A 23926-nucleotide genomic window follows, 5' to 3' on the forward strand; every position below is an offset into this window, starting at 1 on the left:
AATGGAGCAGTTGACCACTGCAGACTAAGTACAGCAGAGACAGCCCAAGCGCCCTCTCAGCAGAGACTATTTCACTCAGTTCAAGAGTGGGATTGATCTGGTAAAGTGGTCAGGCCTGCACTGCTGCACTAGCAGATATGAGAGGATGAGGTCCCATGAAACAGCTTTTGCCAGTACATCAAGACACTGGATGTTTGTGTGTGAATGCTAAGTAATAGTTTGTGACTGAGGCCTGTCAATATAATATTTATACAGTCATATAAACACAGTATGGAAAATGTCTTTTAAAAAAATCACAGCTCCACTAATATCTATTTAACTGAAGTAGTTTCCTGTAGGTGGAGCTTAGGGTGTGGCCATAGACCACAGTTTTCCAGTAGCTCTGCCAATGCAAAGGCATATTACTGCTCTCAGCAGGAGATGAAAGATTTATAGAAGTGGGATGAATAATTCAGACAGGGCCAGCGGAGGCATGGCGTCCTGAGACCGCACCCGAATTTCCTCCACAATGGCACACACTCACAGGCTAGTGTTAGAAACAGGTGTCAATGTGGCCTCTAGTATTAGGGTAACAAATGATTTGAGACTGTAGAAGTGATTAGAAAGCTTTATGGACGTTCACCCACAAAACACGGCTAACTACTGCTCGACCAATGCTGGGCAGTGAAACCGAAAGACGAGAACAGAAAAGAAAGGGACAGATAAAGAAACAGGGCCCTTCTTCAATCTGTGCAATCTGTAATTTTTTGACCAGAACGGCATTAAAAGGAGAAAAAAACAGAGAGGATGATGGAGAGATAAAAAAAGAAATATAGATAGTGTAGATAGATGAATGGGCATAGGCACTTCCTCTGATCTCTGGGCCCAAGGCTGGTGCACTTTGTCTAATCACAGTGGTGAAATGGACGATGACTCAGCGAAAAGGGGCCGTAACTGCACAGCTCAGAAAGCAGGAAAAACAGGGTTGGGTCCAGCCTGGCTGGGAGTCACCTGATTTTACTACGAATAACTGACAACAGCAGCTATTAGTCATTATCAGCTCACAAAAAGCGGGGATTGCAAGAGGGACAAACCCTTTCCCACCATCAAAGCCACAGACAGGGACATTCTCTGTCAAAATTATCCTGTTTTGCACATTTCTGCTTATGAAGCTCAAAAGACACTCAATAATGATGCTGAATATTGTTGTCTAGCAGTACAGTTATATGATTGAGCTTGTCCATAGTTTGATTTTAGACTACTACGGTTTTTAGCTTGATTTAAGTCAAGAACAGAAAGCTGAGGCTGCAGTGAGGACATGCTTACGAAAACTGGACAATTAAAGATTTCTGTTAAAGAGACCAAAATAGTAGCTTCCGAATTTGGCGCAAACACCATGAATCCAAGGACTCGACCTGCCTTGTGACAACAGTCAAATTTGGAGCCCATTAATACCAATAAATCACTTCAATGCCACAGCCTATTTTAGTAGTGTTGCAGACAATGGGAATCCCTTCATGGCCACAATTTACCCATCTTCCAACGGCTACTTTCCTTATGATAATGCAGCATGTCACCAAGCAAAAGTCACCTCAAACTAGTTGCATTAACATAACAATAGAATGCATTTGGGATATGGTACAGCAGTAAATTTGAAACATGAAAGTGCTTCTAAAAAATCTACAGGAATCATGTCAACATGGACCAGATTCTTAAAGGAGTATTTCCTGTATCTTGTGGAATCCATCCAAATGCATGGCACCTGGATCAATTTAGTGCATTTTGGGCTCACTAGTAAACAGACTGTCTAATTCATAAGGGCTAAAAGGCTACATTAAAAAGGTCAGAGTAAAAGTATCCAAAAGCCTCTCTATTTATAGTCCAAAATTCCATTCAAGTTCACAGTATTCATAGTAACATTTCTGACAATATTCAGGTACTGCAGTCTGCATACAGTTCCAGATAGAAATTTGTTCATGTCTGATTTAATTAATGTTTTAAAAGGTAGTTTATAGAATCTGTTCATGTTAATACATAGCAGCAAATCCAGTGTGCTGTGATGAAGTATGTTGGGTCTAAATAGCCTAACTGGGTGGGAAGTCAATATATATACTTGCAGTAATTTCATATGCATCTGATAATTAAAATCAAAATCAATGAATCAATTTCACCAATGAACCAATAAAAATGCTCCAAAATGACTCCTATAAAGTTGCCATTTTGGGAATATAATGTTTTTGCATGACAGCAAGGATATGTAAACTCGTTTTATTTGGTTTTAACTTTTCTTTAATGCATGTGTGTTTATATGTGAGCAAATGCATATGATGAGTCTATGCATGAATCTGCATATCTCCGCTAATACCTGGTTCATGATGGAGGTCTTTCTTCCAAGCCTGTTGTCAGGAAAACGGAAACGGCTCCTCTTGCTGCCATCATCTGACTCTGATTTGACCACTTTCTCACTGTCCCCTTTCTCCTTCTCCTGTTCTTTCCTCATCTTTTTCTTTCTGTTCCGGCGCTCCTTGGCACTTTTGGAGCTCAGCTTGGATACCTCTGAGGAGCTTCGGGACAGTCTGCCTCCTCCATCATCCTCTACAGCATCCTCTGATACCGTCCCTGCTGAAGTGGCCATGGCATTGGCCTAATGTCCAAGAGATCAAGGATGAGAGAAAGAAGTAAAAGACGATTAGAAAGCTGGAAGTGGAGAAAAGAAAGGTGGACATAAGTATGTGTATTTACAGAAAGACCTTATTAAAGGCTTATTAATGGCTAAGTGCATGCGTATTTGTATGTGTGAATGTAACTGGTATGGTATATAAAGCATGAGGGTGGCTATTAAGTTGCACTGATGCTAGAATGTATTAATTGAGGACTGAATACAATATTATTCTATTCTAACAATGAAAAGAAGTCCTGAAGAACTGTAACTGAATCCAATGGCTGTGAGATCCAAGATTTATACCTATTGTAGGTATGTAATTGAGTGTGCATTTGTACCTGCGCCTCCTCTTGCTGTTTTTTGAGTTGTTCCAGCATAGCTTTAAACTCCGCCTCTTTCTGCTCTGCCTCCTCAATGGTAGCCTGGTTCTGCTCCTCATAGGCCATGGCAACCACAGCCAGGATCAGATTCACCAGGTAGAAGGAGCCCACGAAGATCACCAGCACAAAGAAGATCATGTACGTCTTTCCTGCCGCTCGCAGTGTCTGTTGGACAGAAAGTGTAAGACAGACAGTTATTGTGACTGAAGTCCATAAGTTTTGAGGTTAAGCTATCCATCAAAGCTAGTGAGTAACAGAAGATGAGGGGGGGAAAAACAGCTGAAATAAATGCCAGGAGGTGAACACACACCAGCTGATAGAGGTTTTCCCAGAAGTCCTGGGTCATGAGTCGAAAGAGAGCAAGAAAGGCCCAACCGAACGAGTCGAAGCTGGTGTACCCGTAGTTTGGATTACGGCCTGCTTTCATGCAGGTGTAGCCCTCTGGGCACCGCCTGTACACATACACATTCCAGAAATGTACAATATTAGATAATTAATTGGACTTTTTTAGTGCAATATTTAAACTCTTACAAAATTGAACTCACTAACCTTACAAATAAAGATGCTAAAGGGTTGCCATAGATGCCATAGAAGCAATTTTGGTTACATAAAGAAATGTGTAGGTGTGAACCAATTTACTCTCACACACTCACACATCTCTTTCACAAACATAATTCTTTATGGAAACAAAAGATTTTCTTCTTTGGCATCACTCAAGGAACCTTTTGTTGCACCTGATAAGTACACTACATACAAATACTGGGAGTCTTTGATTATTAAAAATAATTTGCATTTCAGTGTCTTGATTTAGCTGACGTGTTTATGTATTTATGGATGTATCTGTGTGTCTGTGTATAAGACAGCCTCACCCAGAATCAGAGCTGTTACCACACAGCAAAGCATCTAACATGCCTGGCAGGACGTAGAAGTTGGCTGAAACAGAAAAAAGAAAGTTTGACAATAACTGAGTTCATTTCAATTCATTTGATTTTAGCTATTTTCTAAATTGTGGTTCTTTTTGTTCATTGAAACAGACAAAATCTCTACAGTTTCAAATGATACTCCTTGATAATGAATAGGAGATATTTTCTTAAACTTAAAATATTCTGTAGTGTATACAGTTCTGCTAAAATGTCCATTTAAAATGTCAAAAGCACACTTGTAGCTGTCAGTTCAGAATGTATATGAAATGTGAACAACAATTTGTCATTCATAGTGCCATTTTAATTAATTGTTTAAAAAAATACAGAAATCTGCATAAACTGCACCACAAGCATGGCCAAACACTACTTGCTGCTTTAGTATTTCAAACCCAAGAGGTGCTCCCACTCACTCTCATTCATGATGTACTCATCAAAGTCAAAACCCCTGCTCCCATTGGCCAAGTAGGTGACGGTAAAGTTGCTGATTGGCCAGATCACACATTTTTGCCGGAGGTTGCCCATAAAGAGCTGGAGGCCAATGAGGGCGAACACACTCAGACAAAAGACAGTCAGAATCATCACATCAGACAGCTTCTTCACGGACTGGATCAAAGCCCCCACAATGGTCTTCAGTCCTGAGAGGAGATAGACACACACACATACAGTAGTGTTGTACTTGCTCAAAAAACATACCTGTCCCTACAATGATATGGACACGCACAGAAATGTACTGTACACACTCATATACTTACCTATGAAGGAGCACACACACACACACACACACACACACACACAAACCTGATCTATTCACGTCTATTCTTCTATATCTTCTATAATAACCACTAACCACTAAACAACAGGGTAGATTTTTTCCAGTATCAATAATTGTATATAATTTATATATGTAGTATATGCGTTAGTGTATATATATATATATATATATATATATATATATATATATATATATATATATATATATATATATATATTGTCACTGTCACGCTAATAAACCAACTCATCTCTAAAATGCCAACTTTACAGTAGAAAGAAAAAAATTAAATTTAAATAGAAGTTCATGTACAAAAATGACTTTGGTTCTGTTAATGAATACTGTAGTTTCTCAATCATTGGAGATTAACTAAGCAATTTCTTTACTTACTGAATCATTTATTGTAGTTACTAAATAATATATAGAAGTAACTGAATGACATATAAAAGCTATGAAATCACTTCTAGAAGTTACTGAATAATTTAATATAAATCATTAAGAACATAAATCATTTATAGAAATGACTAAATAATGTGTAGAAGTTACTGAATCATTTATTTTAGTAAACACTATTCCTACATTTTAGTAGAAAAGGAGTTAGGTTTTACTAAACACTCTATAGAAGTCATTCTAGCAGTTACTTTATAGGGGTTACTAAATAGTTTATATTACATACTTAAAAATTTGCAGTTTCTTAACAATTTATAGTAATGAAGGAATAATTAGTAGGTTCTGGATCCATTACAGTAGTTACTTATCAGTAGTGACTGAGTCATCAGTATTGCTTGAACTATTTTATTTTTAATTGTTTATTTATATACAATAAATACGTCTTGGCCTGCAATTTCTCACTTTCCAGCTCTCTCTCACACACGTGTGTGCACACATATACACTACATAAAGAGACACTCAGCATCTGTTCCAGTGTGTAACAGTGTAGTACACAGTTTAGTGTTTCACACAAAAAACACAACAATAAAAGTCTGGTCCCTCCTCACAGATTCTCCACACAAACTACTTTTGCTAAATGAGAATATTTAAACCTTAAAATCCAATAAAAATGATCCTCTCCTAGGTTTCTACAAACAGTTCTAACCACATGCAGCACTGCTGGGATCTTTACAGATCACTGCATGTCCTCAGTTGTCCTTAATTAGAGGATTTATTTTAAGTGCATGGGATATTCCATTCCCCATATCTTACTTATTCATTAATTAGCCAGAGATGAAGAAAGTCATCAATATCATTTTGCGCCCCTGTGAGTTATCTGAAATTATATTAGGTAGCAGGTATGTGGGGAGTAGGTAAAAAATATAATATATATATATATAGATATATACACTTTAAGGTTGTTTATATACATATTCTTATTAATATAGTTTCCACATCTAAAAAGTGTGAGAATTTAAGTAAAAATATTCTGCACTGAACCTAGCAGCATTTATATGGAGTCATGTAGGAAATCTGCATTCCTGTAACACTGGCACAGTGATGACTAGTCTATGTTGTATATCAGGGCTGGGCGATATGGTAAAAATATAGTACTACGATATTTAAAGACATTTTTCATTTTAAAATCACAATCGCTGTTGGTAATGAAATGTAAAGTTGATTACTAGTTATTAAGGACTGACAATATTCTCAATATGCTTAGAAAAGCATATTGTGTATAACGATAACAAAACTGATCACGATATGATAAAATATAGTCATATTGCCCAGCTCTACTGTACACTAACAAAAAGCAGGACACTAAAAATGCTTTTACTAACTACTAAACTAAACTAACCTATTTATATATATTTTTTCTGTCAGAAAGCAGAATATCTGGATTTTATCTATTTTGGTCTTTAACTTTTAGTCTTAACTTTTAGTTTTAACATCTGTCCTTTTTTTGTAAAAAATGTTTTTCCTTTTTAGTAAAACATATCATTTTTTATGCTTTTCCATATTAGCCAAAAAACATTGCTACTCCAAACCTAGGAATTAAATTTCTATTTTTAATTAAAATTTCTAGATTTAAATCTAGATCTCTTCAATTTCTGATGGACTGCTACTGTTGCTACTTCAGTGTATTTAAAATGTCACTGGTGCTTCCATTATTTTATTTGTAACCTTGGAGACATAATTATCATGACTTTAGGAGATTAATAAATTACAACTCATCAAATTCATAGAATCTCTTCTAATGTCTTAAGAACTGGGTGGTTAATACATTTATGGAATGTCATAAGATGTTCAGGCGAGAAATATAAAAAATGTTCTGTTTTTAAAAAGTCGGTCCAAATGTGTTTTTTGAATCTGTCTATAGTTTGGAGATGGGGGTGTTATTTAGTTGTCAATTACAGATCTTTCTTGTAAACTAAATCTTAGCAATGAAAAACAAACCAGTAATAGAGTGTTTAATTATTTGGTCCAGGATGTAATTTAACATTCTATATATGTGTGGAGACCCTGAGAAGACACCCTAAAATACACATAAATGACATTCAATACTTAACACATACCAGCAAAATAGATAACAGAGCAGCGCCACACACATAAATGCAGAGAGCCAACACAGAGAGAGGAAGAGGAAGAGGAGGACAGGCAAAGGGGAGGAAGGGTTGCATGCAGGTCATTTAAACGCCAAGGCTGAAGGCAGCAACATCATCATCACCTTATCTTCATGGTGACAATGCCTTTTTAACCAATCATTCATATCCAGAGAACGCTTAATATCGTCCTTTTCCAGGAGAACGTCCTGCTGTTCGAGAGACACCAGATCAACGAATAGCTCCAGCTTAAAAATGTCCAGTCAGGTGGAGCCCATAGACTACATTTACTGCGCTGTAGTGTGTGTGTGTGTGTGCACACGTCCATTTATTCTCCCTCACAATCATACACTCTCTCTCACACACACACACACAGACACACACTATAGAAACTGCAAATTCCTTCAAAGTAAGCCTGATACTCTGATGTCTCTCTTTTTTTCACGCTCCACTCCGAGTTCTTTAAAATAAGAAAAAGGAGGGATTTTAAAAAACTTTTTTGACAAAAATATCGAAGTAAAGGATGCAGAAATTTGAGGAGAGCCGGTCGTAAATAAATAAAAATATTAAAAGAAAGACAAACTAAAAAGCAGGTGTCTCAGAAAGCATCATGCAGCAGAAATGTGTCAAACTAGGCTTGGCAGTCTTGGTGAGTGAACTACATTACCCATAAGCACTTGCTACAGACATACGTTATCAGCTCCATTTGGAACCCAGGTGAAAGATTTGAATTTCTAGGAGTATGAAAGCTCACACATAACTATGGCACGCACATACAAATGCTGGTTGGCCTTGATGATTTCATTTTGTTGAGTTTTTGCCATTTTACTGAAACCGTATTTTACAAAAACTCAACACAGAGACACACTAAAGCTGAATAACACACAGCCATATAAATAGGACACATGTATGTGTGTTATTGCTCTTAGTATGCATTTAATTACTATGCTATGGTTCAATCCGCAGCAATAATGTTTATTTATAATCAGTGCCTCATCACAGTCAATAAACTACATGGACTATTGCAAAACTGCTACATTATTTTATATATTACATACAGTTGAGGGCAGAAGTTTGAATACACTCAAGGACAAGAATACCATGGCAATATTGGGCTTTCACAGATTTCTTTGAACAGCAGTTTTTCTGGGGTAGTGCATTTTGTTTATATTAATAATAATACATTTTCGATTTAATATAATAATAATAATAATAATTAACAATAATCAAAATACACATACATGTTCAAAAATATACATACAGGGGGCTCTGAGGGGCTCAGCAGACTAATGCACTACAACTATGAATCTTGAATCATGCCACCTTTCCATCAGTGGCCGAAACCTGAGAGAGCACAATTGGCCGTGCTCTCTCCCCTTTACATTCATTAAGCAATGAAGGTGTCTGTTAGCTGGAATGGTGGAGCTAGACAACCAGTGCTTTCCTCTAAGCGTGCTGGCTGACTGGTGTTGCGGCAGTTCTGAAAGGGGTATCGGAGAAGACATTTGTTAAGTCTTACCCTCCTAGTGTTAGGAACATTGCTAGTGCTAGGGGGAGTTACACATGGGTAAGTTTGTTGGCAGATCCAAACTGGGAAAAAAGTAAAAAAAAAATTCTTGACCAGACACTTTTGGTAGCCAACAACAGGCAGAATTCTGGTTGGAGATCACCCTATTTGGCAGAATTGGAGTTCAATTAAATTTGTTTTGCTTTCCTGGCACTACATTTTTGATCGGGCTGAGCTCAGGATGCTGGGAAGGCCATTCTCAAAGCTTAAGTCTTGCTTGGCCCACTATACCACCACTTTTGATGTACTTTTTTAGTTTGGAACTGTCCTATTGGAACACCCAGCTGTGCTACCACCACTATGCTTAACAGTTAGCATAGTGTCTTAAAGTTTATTGCCTCACCGTTATTCTTCCAAACATACATCTGCTAATTGTGGCCACACAACCACCTCATCTCAAGTCTCATCTGACCGTAAAACATCTTCAATGTGATCAACTACAAACTTGCAGGGGTTGATTTTGAAGCAGGGGCTTCTTTCTTCTGTGGCCTCCTCTCAGTCCATGGCAATGTAAAATTTGACTGTAGACAGTTACACTGGTGTTCCAGCAGCTTCCAGTTCATGACTGGCCTGTGCCTTGGTGGTTCTTCAAGGAGACGTTCCTGGCTTCATGATAATTCTTCTCAGATCGACACTGAGCTCCTTGGACTTTTTCACTGTACTGTGTGTTGGTCAATCCAATGATCATCCTATTTTTATGTAGGCACAGAGAAGCTATCAGCTGTAGTCAATCCTAATCCCTAACAGGAAGTGAAGAGGTCTAGGTGCTGTATATTCATTCTTGGTCAAAAAACAAAACAAAACAATAATCCTGCCACAGTTAATAATACTCAACCCTACCATGGCCTTCATGTCCATGGTGAGAGTATGTAAACTTTCGACCACAACTGTATAATGAGGCATATTATTATGCATATATCTTTCCTGCATTTAATGGATATACTGTATATATGAATTTCTTTTACTATAATTGGGGAAATGCAAGCAAAGCACACACTTCATGATTGAAATAGCTTTTCAGGCTCCTTTATTCACCTATCTGACTTCAGCGGTCTGACAGCAGACTGCAAAGCCTATCAAAAATGTATTGCCACCATTTTTGATTGTTTCGGTTTTAAAAAAAGAAAAAGAAACATAAGTCAAAATAAAATAAAGGTATTGTTTCTGCAGTGTCCTCTTTTGGAGAAAAAAAAACTCTCACGTACAAAATGAAGAATATCAAAAACTGAAACAAGAAGGGTAATAGTAATAATCATAGTAATCAAGAATAATTGTTTGCGTCAGCGTGAGAAGCAGCTCAGCCTTCGTGTTTAAACGCGTTCTCACCTGGTATGACAGAAATAGTTTTGAGAGCTCGTAGAACCCTGAAGGTTCTCAGGGCTGACACATTCCCCAGGTCCACAAACTCTGTTACATATCTGCAACAAGGGAGGATCACACACAGAACAAACACTATGACAACACACACACACACAAACACATTTACACAACACGACAACACGCACGACACGCCACTACCACCAGCACCACCACTGAACTGGGAGGAAGACATCACGGACAGCCTGTCCAACGAGAGGAGAAAGAAACGAACGGAGAAGAAAGGAAGAAGAAAGGAGGAGCGTGGAAGGAGAGACAGCGAGCGGCGCCCTCTGTTGGCCCCGAGGCCTGCTGGACTCTTACCTGGGATCACAGCAACAGTTTTCAAAGCCCTCAGCACCCTGAATGTGCGTAGAGCTGACACATTGCCTAGGTTTACAAACTCTGTTATATACCTGCAGAACGATCGCAACAGTTATCAGTTAGAGAGAGAGAGGGAGAGAGGGAGATAGAGGGAGAGAAATGAGGGAAGATAGAAAAGATGAAAGAGGAACAACAGCAGCAATAATGGAAATAGCACATAAAATCTTCTGTTACGTGGCACTGGCAGTCAAAACAATCGCTCATATGCACATTTCTCATACACTGATATTCAGCAGCTGTTTTAATATGTTTAAGGGAATCGTTTCGGTGGATAACCACAGGTAATATTACTTGCGGTGGGTTAATGAAGGCAGGCTGAGAAGGCTAAGGTGTCACAGGTGTCACAGATTAAAAAAAGCATTGAAATCAGGTGGGACTATGTTGGGGAAAGTCCAGCCACTAAAGGAGATCTATGGACAGCAGTGAATGTGTGGGCAGTTAGTGATTTAATATTAAGAAAACTGGGGATGTGCAAGCTAAATTTTGCAAATGGAATTGTCCAATTATTGCTCCAAACAAGCAAAAACATTTTGTGCTTGGTATATCTGTGTTTACTTTTACTTTCAACATAGCCATTTATTTGATTTCACATAAATTAAAGAAACCATATGCAGCAATTTTATCATAAGGATAATAAGTGCAAACTGCACTATGTAACTTTGTTGAAGCTGACAGGACAATGCTTGCAAGAACTATGTAATGCTACATAACCCAAATCAGATTTGTGTAAAATCATGTAATATTATATAATCAATTAATATTTATTTGAATAAAACGATTAATATTATTGTTATATGTTCAGTTCTGTATCTCAGAAATGAATGTGTAAAGCATGTCCTTTGGGGGTGGTTCAAAATGCTAAATACAGTTTCGGACTACAGGAGAAGCCCATGAGCAATTCTGACTTTCTGGCCTTAAATTGTCTGGATGTTTTGGTGTTTTTTTTTTTTTTCTTTTTCATTTTTTTAATTACATTTTGTGGTGTGGATCAATGTACAGTACAACAAAAACACATTTGAGCGATTCCTTTTGACTGTGAGTGTATGACAATCTACAATTAACTGCGCTTGTTTAAAACTGAAGTAATTTTCTTTATTAAAGATGAATAATCTCAGCTTTGTGCATATGTGCATACTGGACATATCTGAGAAGAACAAAATAGAACATACTTTAAAAAATGACTGACTGTGGCTTTAAGATACATACGCACAGCTTAAGACAGCTTAAGTGGTTTTAGAACTGATAAATATAGTTATTTATGAACAATTATGCAGTGTCACAATATGAATCAAAGACAATAAAACACTACACATTACATTCTGGACACGCCTCGACTTACACAACTTACTTAAGATGTCAGAAAAAGACCTTATTAAACGTGTTGAATGATGGAGGGAAATCAACACAAAGAGAGACAGAATAAAAAGAGGGAACACACAAGTAATGGTTACACTGGCATAAGGATGGACTTTTTTCTTGTTGTTACACTCCCACCTGTGAGGGATGGGACAGAAATCACATATACACACCCACTCACTCTCTTCCTCTCCCTACACATACACACAAATGTATACACATCCTCCTGTGTGCAATAGAGGACCTCAGGGCTTTGAATACCTCCAGTAACCTGTGCAGAGGTCAAAGTGTCAGTGTTGATTTTTGTATTGTATTTCAGGCTGCACAAAGTCTCCACAAAGACACTGCTCACATGTCCTTCACCTACTCCATCTGCAGATTCCTCTATCCTCACTGCCAAAAGCCCATCCCACTGTCTTAGCTTTTAATACATAGCACCCTGATATTATACTGTTTGTATCATTCAGTGGTGTAGGCTCATATAAAACTTTATTATCTGTGCAGCTGTGGTGTAATTTTACAGTCATGAACTCTTTTTACTACATTTTCTATTCATATGTTTTACCCTTAAACAGGTATGAATTACAAGGCTAGTTAAAAACGGGCTATTGTAAACATTTGCACATGAGGTTCCTCAAAATGAACATAAAATACTGTGCTTAACAGTGTCATGGAAACATTTTTCATTGGTGTGGTAATGAAAGAAGAAAGTTCAATAATAACCCTTTACAGCTTGGACCATCAAATAATTGCCAGAAGTCTAATTATTTTAAACTGGAATGTTTAAGTGACCCTCTGGCCCATTACTTAAATTAATTAAATTAAATATCATAATATATGACTTTGTTATGTATCACATTTGAAAAACATGAAGCTGAAGGATGGTTAAGTTAAAGAATATTGACTGACATGATTATTAGAGTAATATTACAGAACTTTACACAAATATGACTCAGGTTACACAGTGTTACACAGTCTATGTGAGAGGTTTGTATGCACTCCACCATAGTTACATATTCTTCCTATTACAAGTCAGTGTACCAATTAAATGATTTCAAAGCTAACTAACAGATATCAGCGAGCTAGGTTAGTCATGTTAGTCTACCTTAAAAACTTAAAAATGACCTTAACACATTGAATATATGACTTTTATTATGTATCATATCTGGTATGTAATAAACACAAACTTTTGCAATTTGAGTTTTTTTATTTTAATAAATTTTCAAATGATTTTAAACTTCAAGCTTCAAAATCTGTATGTATTTTTCTGGTGTATGTAGTGCACAGATACTCTACCAGTTAGCAGAAAACATGAACATACATTGATACATTATTCAATAATTATTTAAGATAATTAATTACTTAAATATTGCACTGAGGCTGCAGAGGTTGAAAAGGTGTGAATTATACTTGGCTTTAAAGGGTTAAAGTGGACATCAAAATGAAAAGCTCCAGTCATCCAGCCTGAAAACAAGTGTTTTCAGTAGTAATTCCTTTTGACACTCATGTGACTTGCATTTGTAAAGAAAGGATTAGTTTTCAGCGTATCATTCTTGGGTATTTAGAAACCCTGGAGGTAGTCTAGTGGGCCTTATTATGACCAAACCCAATGATGATTTAACTGGATACTCACAAAAAATTGCTTCTGGCTGACATCAGAACAACAGGAATTCTCTCTAAGGTGACCGTTGCACACAGGAGTGTTAGTCTTTGGTACCCATCACATGAACTACCTAATTTTTGTGTCAGGCTGCTGGAATGGCACCCGGGTGCGATGCAGTAGGCCTATACTTACGCCATAGAGATGACCATGAAGTCCAGCCAGTTCCAGGGGTCTCTGAGAAACGTGAAGCCGTCTATACAAAAACCTCGAGCCACAATCTTTGTGAGGGACTCGAAGGTGTAGATCCCTGTGAAGGTGTATCTGAGGAAAAAGGGGGAGGGGTCAGTAAATGTGAATGTGTCTAGGTTTCGTATGAAACATTTTTCAAACCAAAGATTTACTGGATTAATGAGTAAAATTGTAATAGAACAGAACAGAAAAAGGGGAACCAAATAGATCAGGACAGAACAGAGCACATTAGAATAGAATAGAATAGAATAGAATAGAATAGAATAGAGCAGGACAAAACAGAGCACATTAGAATAGAATAGAATAGAATAGAATAGAATAGAATAGAACAGAATAGAATAGAGCAGGACAGAACAGAGCACATCAGAATAGAATAGAATAGAACAGAATAGAATAGAGCAGGACAGAACACAGCACATCAGAATAGAATAGAATAGAACAGAATAGAATAGAGCAGGACAGAACAGAGCACATCAGAATAGAATAGAACAGAATAGAATAGAGCAGGACAGAACAGAGCACATCAGAATAGAATAGAATAGAATAGAACAGAACAGAATAGAGCAGGACAGAACAGAGCACATCAGAATAGAATAGAATAGAACAGAATAGAATAGAGCAGGACAGAAAAGAGCACATCAGAATAGAATAGAATAGAATAGAATAGATCAGGACAGAACAGAGCACATCAGAATAGAATAGAATAGAATAGAATAGATCAGGACAGAACAGAGCAGGGCAGAATAGAACACAACACAATAAAGCAGCACAGAATAGAAGAGAATAGAATAGAGCAGGGCAGAACAGAATACAACACAATAAAGCAGGACATAATAATATAATATAAAATAATAGAATAGAATAGAATAGAGCTGGGCATAACAGAATACAAAACAATAAGGCAGGACAGAATAGAATAGAATAGAGCAGGGCAGAACAGAATACAAAACAATAAAGCAGGACAGACTAAAATAGAATAGAATAGAATAGAATAGAATAGAATAGAATAGAATAGAATTAGGAATGTCCCAATCCAGTGACTTGGGATTGGGGGTCGATACAGGCAATTTTGAACCTGGTGGTTCTGATTCACTTCCGAGCATTAAGTTTGTCATAGCAGAGTGTCATCTGGTGTCCTCTAGGCTGCTAAGTGCGGAGACATTACTAGTTAACAGCCCAAACAAAAGTTGGATTCTGATTCTAACTCCTTTCCACCTTAAATAGTGGTGCAGTTACATTGTGTAAATTTCAGCAGCAGAACGACACTGCTGCATTATTTAAGGTGGAATGGAAAGTTCAGGTAAGTGTATAAAGTGGAAAACTTTAGCTTAGAGTTAGCTCAGAGCCTCAGTGTAAACACAACGCAGCGCACAGAACAGCCGTTAAAGAGTGTGTTAGTTAATATGTCAGAAGTGGAGGTTTAAAACCACTCTTCCCTAACATGTTTGTCTATTTTCTGACGTTTTTTTCCTGTGCCAAAACCACCCAGTCTGATTGTAGTTGTGCAATGACAAATATATTTTATTCCATTATCTCCATTTGGGAGTATATAATGCTACTCCCATCCCATCCCACTCTTGAGTCCACACAAGTGATTAGACTGCAGAGTTATACAAAAGCTGAATGGTCAGACAGGTCTTTAAAGTAAATCAGGTTAGAATGTCTTATTATAGAAACTGTTAGTAAAAATAGTGATTTTACTAGTTTTTACTATTGTGGATTACCACATTACCTAAGTTGAGGAGCTGTTTTAATTATAGAAACAGAAAGATCATATTGGATCAAATCATTATTGGCCAATAGTCTGCATTAGGAGACTCTGGTGGGGGGGGCCTTGATGAAGGAACATCCCTTAATAGAATAGAATAATAAAGTAGTAAAGCAGGGCAGAGAGCAACAGAACAGAATAGAATAGAATAAAAATAAAAAGATAAAGGCAGAGAAGAATAAGATAGAAAATAATAGAGCAGGACAGAGAACAATATAATATAATATAATAGCAGAATAGAATAGAATAGAATAGAATAGAATACAAAATAAAACAATAATAATATAATATAATATAATACAATGTAATAGAATAAGAGAGTAGAAAGTAGAGTAGAATAGAATAGAACAGAGCAGAGAAGAGAAGAACAGAACAGAACAGAACAGAACAGAACAGAACAGAATAGAACTGAATACAATTTAAAGGACAGAGAGAAACATAATATAATAGAGCAGGGAAGAGAAGAACAGAATAGAACAAAACAGAATAGAATAGAATAGAATTTGGCAGGGCAGAGAGCAATGGAATAGAATAGAATAGAATAGAATAGAATAGAATAGAATAGAATTCGGCAGGGCAGAGAGTAATAGAACAGGGCAGGAAAGAACAGAACAGAACAGAATAGAGCAGAGCAGAATGAAACAGAATAAAATCAAATTTTATAACATTTGGCAGGGCAGAGAGTAATAGAATAGAATAGAATAGAATAGAGCAGGGAATGGAATAATAGAAAAGAGCAGAGTAGAGCAGAGCAGAGCAGAGCAGAATGGAACAGAATAAAATTGTATTGAACAGAACAGAGCAGAATACAGTAGAATACATAAGAATAGACCAGAATACTCACTCTACTTGTTTGGACCATTCTGGGGGATTGCTGAATGTCATGAACACACAGTTGGTCAAAATTGTACACATAATGATCATGCTGAAAACTGTAGGAAACAGAGTTAAGGAAAGTTTGGAACAGCCAGAACAACTTAAATCTCTCTCTCTCTCTCACACACACACACACACACACACATACATCACATACTGAGCGCTCTCGCTGCGTACCTGACTGCACATGCCGTCATTAGCAGAACAGTACACACTGACTCAACACTAAATAAAATGTCATTACTGCAACAATTTCTGAGGTCAGGGGTCAACTGGAAAGGAAGCATACACTAAGGGCATTGATTGGTGCTTTTCCCATGAGCCATCATCAGTAAGTGAAATGGGCACACTTAGTGCCACATTTTTGAAACACGTCCTGGAAGCACTTTGCATGGTCAGAAGACTGACAAGACCACTAAGCAGAACTCTTCAGAAAAGTTTACACCATTAATCATCATCATCACGGATCAGAGGTGAACACTGGACTTCATATTCATACAGCCACATATAGACACTGATCAAGAATTTAATTTAACTTTAATTCGATTCAGTTTAAAGAAAAGGAAACAGATTTGAACAGATTTTATATAAACAAACAGCCTTCAAATAAAGTGAACACAGAGGAGATAGCAGAAAGACATCCACACCAATAATCATGACAATGTGGAAACAGTACTGTTGTATAAAGCGCAGAAAAGGATATGAATGTATCAAAATTTTAATAGCTATTTGCCTGAACAGGCTAAAAGGGCTAATGATATACAACGAGGGCGTGGCACTGAAACGGAAGAGCGTTTTCCCTTTGTTTAGCACTATAAAGGTCTGTGCAGGGAGAGAGAGAGAGAGAGAGAGAGACAGAGAGAGAGAGAGAGAGAGAGAGAGAGAGAGAGAGAGACAGAGAGAGAGAGAGAAATAGAAAGAAGAAAATTATTAGACACAACAACAATGCAGAAGAAAGTATAAACAGTCCACCAGACACTTATATATATATATATATATATATATATATATATATATATATATATAAATATATAAGTATATTATTTATATATATGCTATATATTTATATAGATATTTAAGGAGATTTGGAGAAGGCGTTTCACAGAATACACTTTGTCAAAGGCAATGTTCATTTATATTACAGAAAACACACAGGAACTGGAGAGCTGTGTTTGTGGGCATTCTGGCATTTTCTTTTAGAAAACAAGAGCGCTAGATTTTTGAACAATACAGCTACACTGAATTCACACAGAAAATGAATCACAGAACCAACACAGCATCAAACAATGGCTTTGTCGGCAAAGAGACAGCCTTTAAAAAGACTTCAAAATTACAATTCAATCCATGTGAAGATCATTCGCTTGACCAGAGCGTTTGAGCAGATGTTAACTATTGAGACGTTCCTTGTGTTAATAGCTGTGAAAGAGAGCCGCAGTGTGCTCTGGCAAAGGGACGCACCACTTACTGGAACTCAGACAGTAACACTAACGTTAACGCTAACCGCTAACATCACCATCCATCAGGAGCAGGAAATGCTGACTCGAGAGAGAGAGAGAGAGAGAGAGAGAGAGAGAGAGAGAGAGAGAGGGAGAGAGAGAGAGAGAGACAAAAGCACTGCAATGCTCCCTTGAGTCTACGTACTTCTACCTACTGTAGAAATATCCACTTGGACCACATCCTTTCCCTCCACTGTACCCTTATAGAAACTACCTGACATTAAGCAGCTTCACATCACACACACACACACACATTTCAGGGGTATACACACAGCCTGCAGATACACAGCAAGATTGTAGCACACATTGTTTTCACTATATCTGACACACTACACACACACACACACACACACACACACACAGGGAAACACCACAGAGACCCAGGTAGAACGAGAATCTTCCTGCAATCTAATTAGATTAAAAATAGAGGCCGCAGAGTGAGGGAGGACAGAACCAGCTCCTTCCTTCACCTCGGCCTCTCCCTCCTTCACTTCGCTCTCTCTCGGCCCATCCCTGCATTTCTGCTTCTCTCGCTTTCCTCTTTTTTTCCCCCTTTTTCCGCTCGGGTCTCGGTCTAGCTACGCATCTGTGTTTTTTTTTTGTCTCTTCGCCATGGTGTAATTAAAAAGCACCACACGTTTGAGTCAAATCTAAAATTACAAGACTCAAAAGCCAGACAGGACGCAATATGTCCTCCATTTAAAGACATCTGTCACTGAAATCACTGAAACACTGAATCCTAAAGGCTTGTCACATTTGTGGGGAAAAAAGCTGTGAACAGCCCAGCAGGCTCTGTGTGTTACTGAATACTGAGAGCTGGCTTCCCCAGAGTCTCTTCCCCACACACGCACACACACACACACACACTGCGACAGACTGTGGGCTTCCTCTGCTTGCTCAAGCTCCCACACTCACAATACTGCTTTACTCACGGAGGAGAAAGCTGCAGAGCCATCCATCCTTCCCTTCCTCTGCCCTACATACTGGAAAGCAACCTCAACTTCAGCATCAAATTACCCACCATTAGCATCCGTCCTGCCGGAAAATAACACCTTTAGGAATTTAGATACATGGAAAAAAAGATGTTTTATGATTCTACTTGAATTTAAACGTGTGCATCACTTCCATGTGAATAAAACAGGTTACACCATCCCCGCTTTGTCTTTTAGTTCCGTTTCTCTTGACAATAATTGTACTGATGCATATTTCACAGAAATGCACCAATATGGCAATTCTGGGACATTGCAAAAAAATCCATAAATTTTTTTAAATAAAATGTTTAAGTGTAAAGACATCCTTAGAGATGCACATACACACCAGTGTCTTTACACTTAAACATTTTCATTCCTTTTTTAATTTCTGTATTAATTAGGGATGCACAATTATATTTAAATAATATCAGTATCAAACCATCCTCAAATTACATATACCATATAGACAAAATTATTGGGACACCCACTTATTCAATGTTTCTTTCAAAATGTCCTGTGTTTGTTGGAGTAACTGTCTCTACTGTCCCGGGAAGACCTATTACTAGATTGTGATTGCATTCAGCGACAAGAGCGTTGGATCATCCCAAACCCCCAAGTCATCCCAAAAGTATTGGATGGAGCACCAACCATCATTTCAGAGAACACAGTTCCACTGTTCCATAGCTCAATGCTGGGGGGACTTTACACCAGTGGCGTTAGGCATGGTGCAAATAGGTTCATGTTTATCTGCTCTAGAGAGACCTATTTTATTGGCAGCACTTATCTAAAGATACTAGACAAGCTGTGTGTGTATGTTTGCACATCTGTGTCAGCAATGGGTGACAAAGTAGATGAATGCATTGATTAGAAGAAGGGGTGTCCACAGATATTTAACATATAGTGTAAGTTGCATTTTTTGTCATAGCAGTCACTGAAAGCTTTTTTTTTAGCTAAAATAATGAATGTGTTATACTTTATAGTAGCTTAAATAGAAAACATTTGAATTGTTACTGTAAAAAATTATATTGGACAGGTGTTTAGATAGAAATTAATATTACAATTTCTGTACAGTAGATGTACATTTAATTTTCTTTTTTATGTATTGGTATAGGCATTATTTTATAAAATATAAATACCAGATATCAGCCTAATGTCAGATATAATGTCTATAATGGTGCATTCCTAGGACAAATGTAAAAAAAAATGCATTACAGGTGATGAGCGATTTGTTTTTTGAGCGATTATGAAAATAAATTCAATTAATGGCCAACTTAACTTTATAACTTCCAAAAAATTTTAAAAACATTTGAATAAAATGGCAAACACCAAAGATTCCTGTGACCTGCCTAAGAAGGTCCTAAGGATGTTAACAATTAGCTTTCAGCAACAAACCAATGTTACACCAATTTTGCAGATACGGCTGAAGGTGTGTGAACACACACACACACACACACTCATACGGTTTGGCATTCAGAAGTCCACTCTGTTCACATGCACAGTTCACACGCAAGCACACAAACAATGACAGCCTATTCTGCCCTCCTTTTAAAACCATGAACAATTTGCTGCAGAGCTACTGAAAATTTCATCGTCTACAAAGAGGAGAGCCAGAGAGGGCAGAGCAATGAGGTGGAGGGGGGTGGTGGAGGGGGAGGGGGGGTTGAGAGAAAGAGAAAGAGAGAGGGGCATCTCTACATTACTGTGAGATATATTTTAATAATCTAACTAAAAACAACCTTTCTTAGTACTAGCAACCCACTGTACACACACACACACACACACATATATATATATATATATATATATATATATATATATATATATATATATATATAATTTGTTTTTTTTTACTTCTACACTATAAACTAAATAATACAAATAATATACAATTATAATTACGTTATTGTACTACCATTTATGGTAGTAATGATAGTGTTGTAGTACTATTTTTTACAGTACTACAGTGGCAATATGAGTAATACATTATGCTAAATATAGCAGTAATGATCAGTAGTACAGTAGTATGTAAACAGTAAGATTTATCATTTTGACTAAGTAATAGATTCATTTATGAATTATGATTAATTTCAGCACTCCTGTAAGGCTGAGTGGAGGCCTGTGAGCTGTCAGTACAGTCTGAGGTAAGTCAGTGCACTTACTGCACACACACTGCAACATCCTATGATTCACTTGCACATCATTTGTTAAGCAACAAACATGTGACCTTCAGAAGACACATTACAAAACTAAATAAATAAAATATTTCAGTCCAAACAAATATCTCTGAAAATTAAGATTAAAGAGCCATCATTTTTATTTATTTTTTAAATAAATGTGGTGCTTTTAAGACTTTAGTCAAAGAATTTTGAATCATTTAGAGGGTCTCCGTAGAGAAAGAGGAGAGAACTGCACCAACTACATTCCCCACTCCCTTCTTCACAATGGAGTGTTACACATTGCTACTGCAGATAAACCCACACATACAGAGAAGATATGAGAATAGAAAATAATAGAAGAGAAGAGAAGAGGAAAGAACAGAAGAGCAGAAGAGAAGAATAAAAGAGAAAAGATTAGAGAAAAAAAAAGAGTACAAAGAGAAAAGCAGAAGAGAAGAGAGAAGACAAAAGAAGAGAAGTTGAGAAGGAAAGAAGACAAAAGAAGAGAATAAATTATGAGAAGAGAAGATAAGAGATTAGACAAAGACAAGAATAGAGAAGACGGGATGAGAGGAAGACGGGAGAAGAGAAGACGAGAAGAGAGGAAGACAAAGGAAAAGAGAGGACGAGAAAGGAGAAGACGAGAAGAGAGGAAGACCAGAGAAGACTAGAAGAAAAGAAGAAAAAAGAAGAGAAGATGAGAAGAGAGGAAGACAAAAGAGAAGAAGAGAAGAGGAAAAAAGAAGAGAGGATGAGAAGACAAAGAAGAGAAGACAAAAAAAGAAGAGAGGATGAGAAGACAAAGAAGAGAAGACAAAAAAAGAAGAGAGGATGAGAAGACAAGAAGACAAAGAAGAGAAGACGAAAAAAAGAAGAGAGGATGAGAAAATAAGAGAACAAAACAAGAGAACAGAAGACAAGAAGAGAAGAGAACAAAAGAAGAGAACAGAAGACGAGAAGAGAAGAGAACAAAATAAGAGAAAAAAAGAGAAGAGAATATGAGAGAAGAAGAGAGGATGAGAAGAGAGGAAGACAAAAGAGAAGGAAGAGAAGACAGGAGAAAATAAAAAAGAGAAAAGTGTGTGCATACTAAGACAGCTCAGAGAAAAGAGACACATAGACAGAAAGAGTGAGAAAGAGTGAGAAAGAGTGAGAGAGGGACAATAAGGAAAAATCTGTGAAAATCTCTTATTTTGCTGAGTTCAGCCAGAGAGAGCTCATATTCTATTACAATCTCCACCACAAACTGTAGACTGGACCCCAGTTACCCAGTCACCTCTGAGACCACACAGCATGACAAACAATACATGTTACACACACACACACACACACACACACACACACAGCAAGTTCATTCATCATTCATGCTCTTTTCTTTCTATATACTTGCCTGTGAAATACTGATATTACAGAAGGCCCTGCAACAGACAAATATGCCCTCTAAACAATCACAAGTTGCTCTGAGCCCGGCGAACTATCACAGTTCCCTACAGTTTCTATGGGGTTCTGTTTCGATGGTATTGAAGTTTACATTTAAAGTAAAACAAGGGAAATTAAACAATGCCTTTGTCTTAATAATAAAGGAAATGCTACACACAAACATTTAGAATTTTCAAAAACTGAAAGAATATGCTCTTTTATTACTGCATGTCACAAAGTATTACAGCAGCCCAAAACCCATGCTTACAGTTGTTCACATAAATACTTACGAGGATTTATGAACCCAGCTATGTTTAGCCATGAGCAATGAACAGATCATTTTCTCCTCCTTTTAACAAATCCTACCTTACCTGTTCAGTCCTGTTCTGACTTTAAACTCAAGAAATAAATGCAGTATCATGCAAAGGGTTAAGACAACCTGAAACGTGCTATGCTAGCACCGCATACCAACGTATAAACTTCACAACACAGAAGAGAGAGAGAAATGGTCTGGAGTATAGAAGTAAAAATCAAGGTTGAAATAATATTTAGCAACTAAAATCCTTCCCTCAATTTAACAAATCGTTCCCGGTATTATTAAATAAATCGCTTCCTCTACTAAATAAATTGCTCCCTCTATTTAATAAACCATATCCTAGATTTAGCATTAACCCTCAATTTAATAAATCCATTTCTTTAATTGAATAAATTCTTGCCTCAATTTAATAAATCACACCTTAGATGTACCAATCCGTTCCCTCAATTGATTAAATTGTTCCTTCAGGTTAACTATAGTGTGAGGGAATTGAGGAACTGAGGAAACAATTTATTAAATTTAAAGACACAAAGAAAACAAATTGTTAAATTGAGGAAATGATTTATTCAATTGAGAGAACTGATTGTTTAATTGAGAGAGCATGATAAAATGAGAACACAAATAAATTGAGAGAATGATTCATTAAATTAAGGTCACACTTTATTAAGTTGAGGGAACAGATTGTTCAATAAGGGAAACAAGTTACTAATTTAAGGAAACAGACTGAGGGACTTAATTAAGGGCACAGATTATTTATTTATTAAACTATGAGAATTATTTATTAAATTGCTAGAACAATTTATTCAATTGAGGGAAAATATATGTTAAATTGATGGAACAGATTTATTAAATTGAAGGACCAAACTGTTAAATTAGGAGAACGGTTAATTAAATTGACAGAACAAATTTATTAAACTTAGGGAACAGACTGATAAATTTACAGAATAATTTATTAAACTAAGGGGAACAGGTTGTGTATTCAGAAAAGCATATCGCTGCTGTCCAATGAAAAAAATGTATCTCCATTTTTGACCGTTTTTTGTTTTCTCTGGCCTGTAACTGCTCTGTACACTGTGTGAATAATTCTGGATGAACAGACCAATAGAAATGCCTGAGGCTACAGCCAGTGGCTACAGTATACTATTAGCAAACACAATACCAG

The 23926-nt window shown here is 37.0% G+C and overlaps 1 protein-coding gene across 3 annotated transcripts in view; it reads right to left on the reverse strand.

The window, feature by feature from the left end:
- Positions 1 to 23926, reverse strand: part of scn8ab (sodium channel, voltage gated, type VIII, alpha subunit b) — a 67055-nt gene that overhangs the window by 31372 nt on the left and 11757 nt on the right. For 2 of the 3 annotated variants that reach the window (XM_072684447.1, XM_072684448.1), the window contains exons 3-11: positions 17109 to 17228; positions 16375 to 16463; positions 13706 to 13834; positions 10495 to 10586; positions 4355 to 4579; positions 3891 to 3954; positions 3332 to 3473; positions 2980 to 3186; positions 2345 to 2623 (exon numbers count right to left, since the gene is read on the reverse strand). In XM_072684447.1, coding sequence (XP_072540548.1) covers positions 2345 to 2623; positions 2980 to 3186; positions 3332 to 3473; positions 3891 to 3954; positions 4355 to 4579; positions 10495 to 10586; positions 13706 to 13834; positions 16375 to 16463; positions 17109 to 17228 — 1347 coding nt within the window. Of the gene's footprint in view, positions 1 to 2344; positions 2624 to 2979; positions 3187 to 3331; positions 3474 to 3890; positions 3955 to 4354; positions 4580 to 10140; positions 10233 to 10494; positions 10587 to 13705; positions 13835 to 16374; positions 16464 to 17108; positions 17229 to 23926 lie in introns of all 3 variants that reach the window. The other variant, XM_072684449.1, reaches the window with a different exon arrangement.

The sequence above is a fragment of the Salminus brasiliensis genome, chromosome 7, assembly GCF_030463535.1.
Source record: "Salminus brasiliensis chromosome 7, fSalBra1.hap2, whole genome shotgun sequence".
NCBI classification, from domain to species: Eukaryota; Metazoa; Chordata; class Actinopteri; order Characiformes; family Bryconidae; genus Salminus; species Salminus brasiliensis.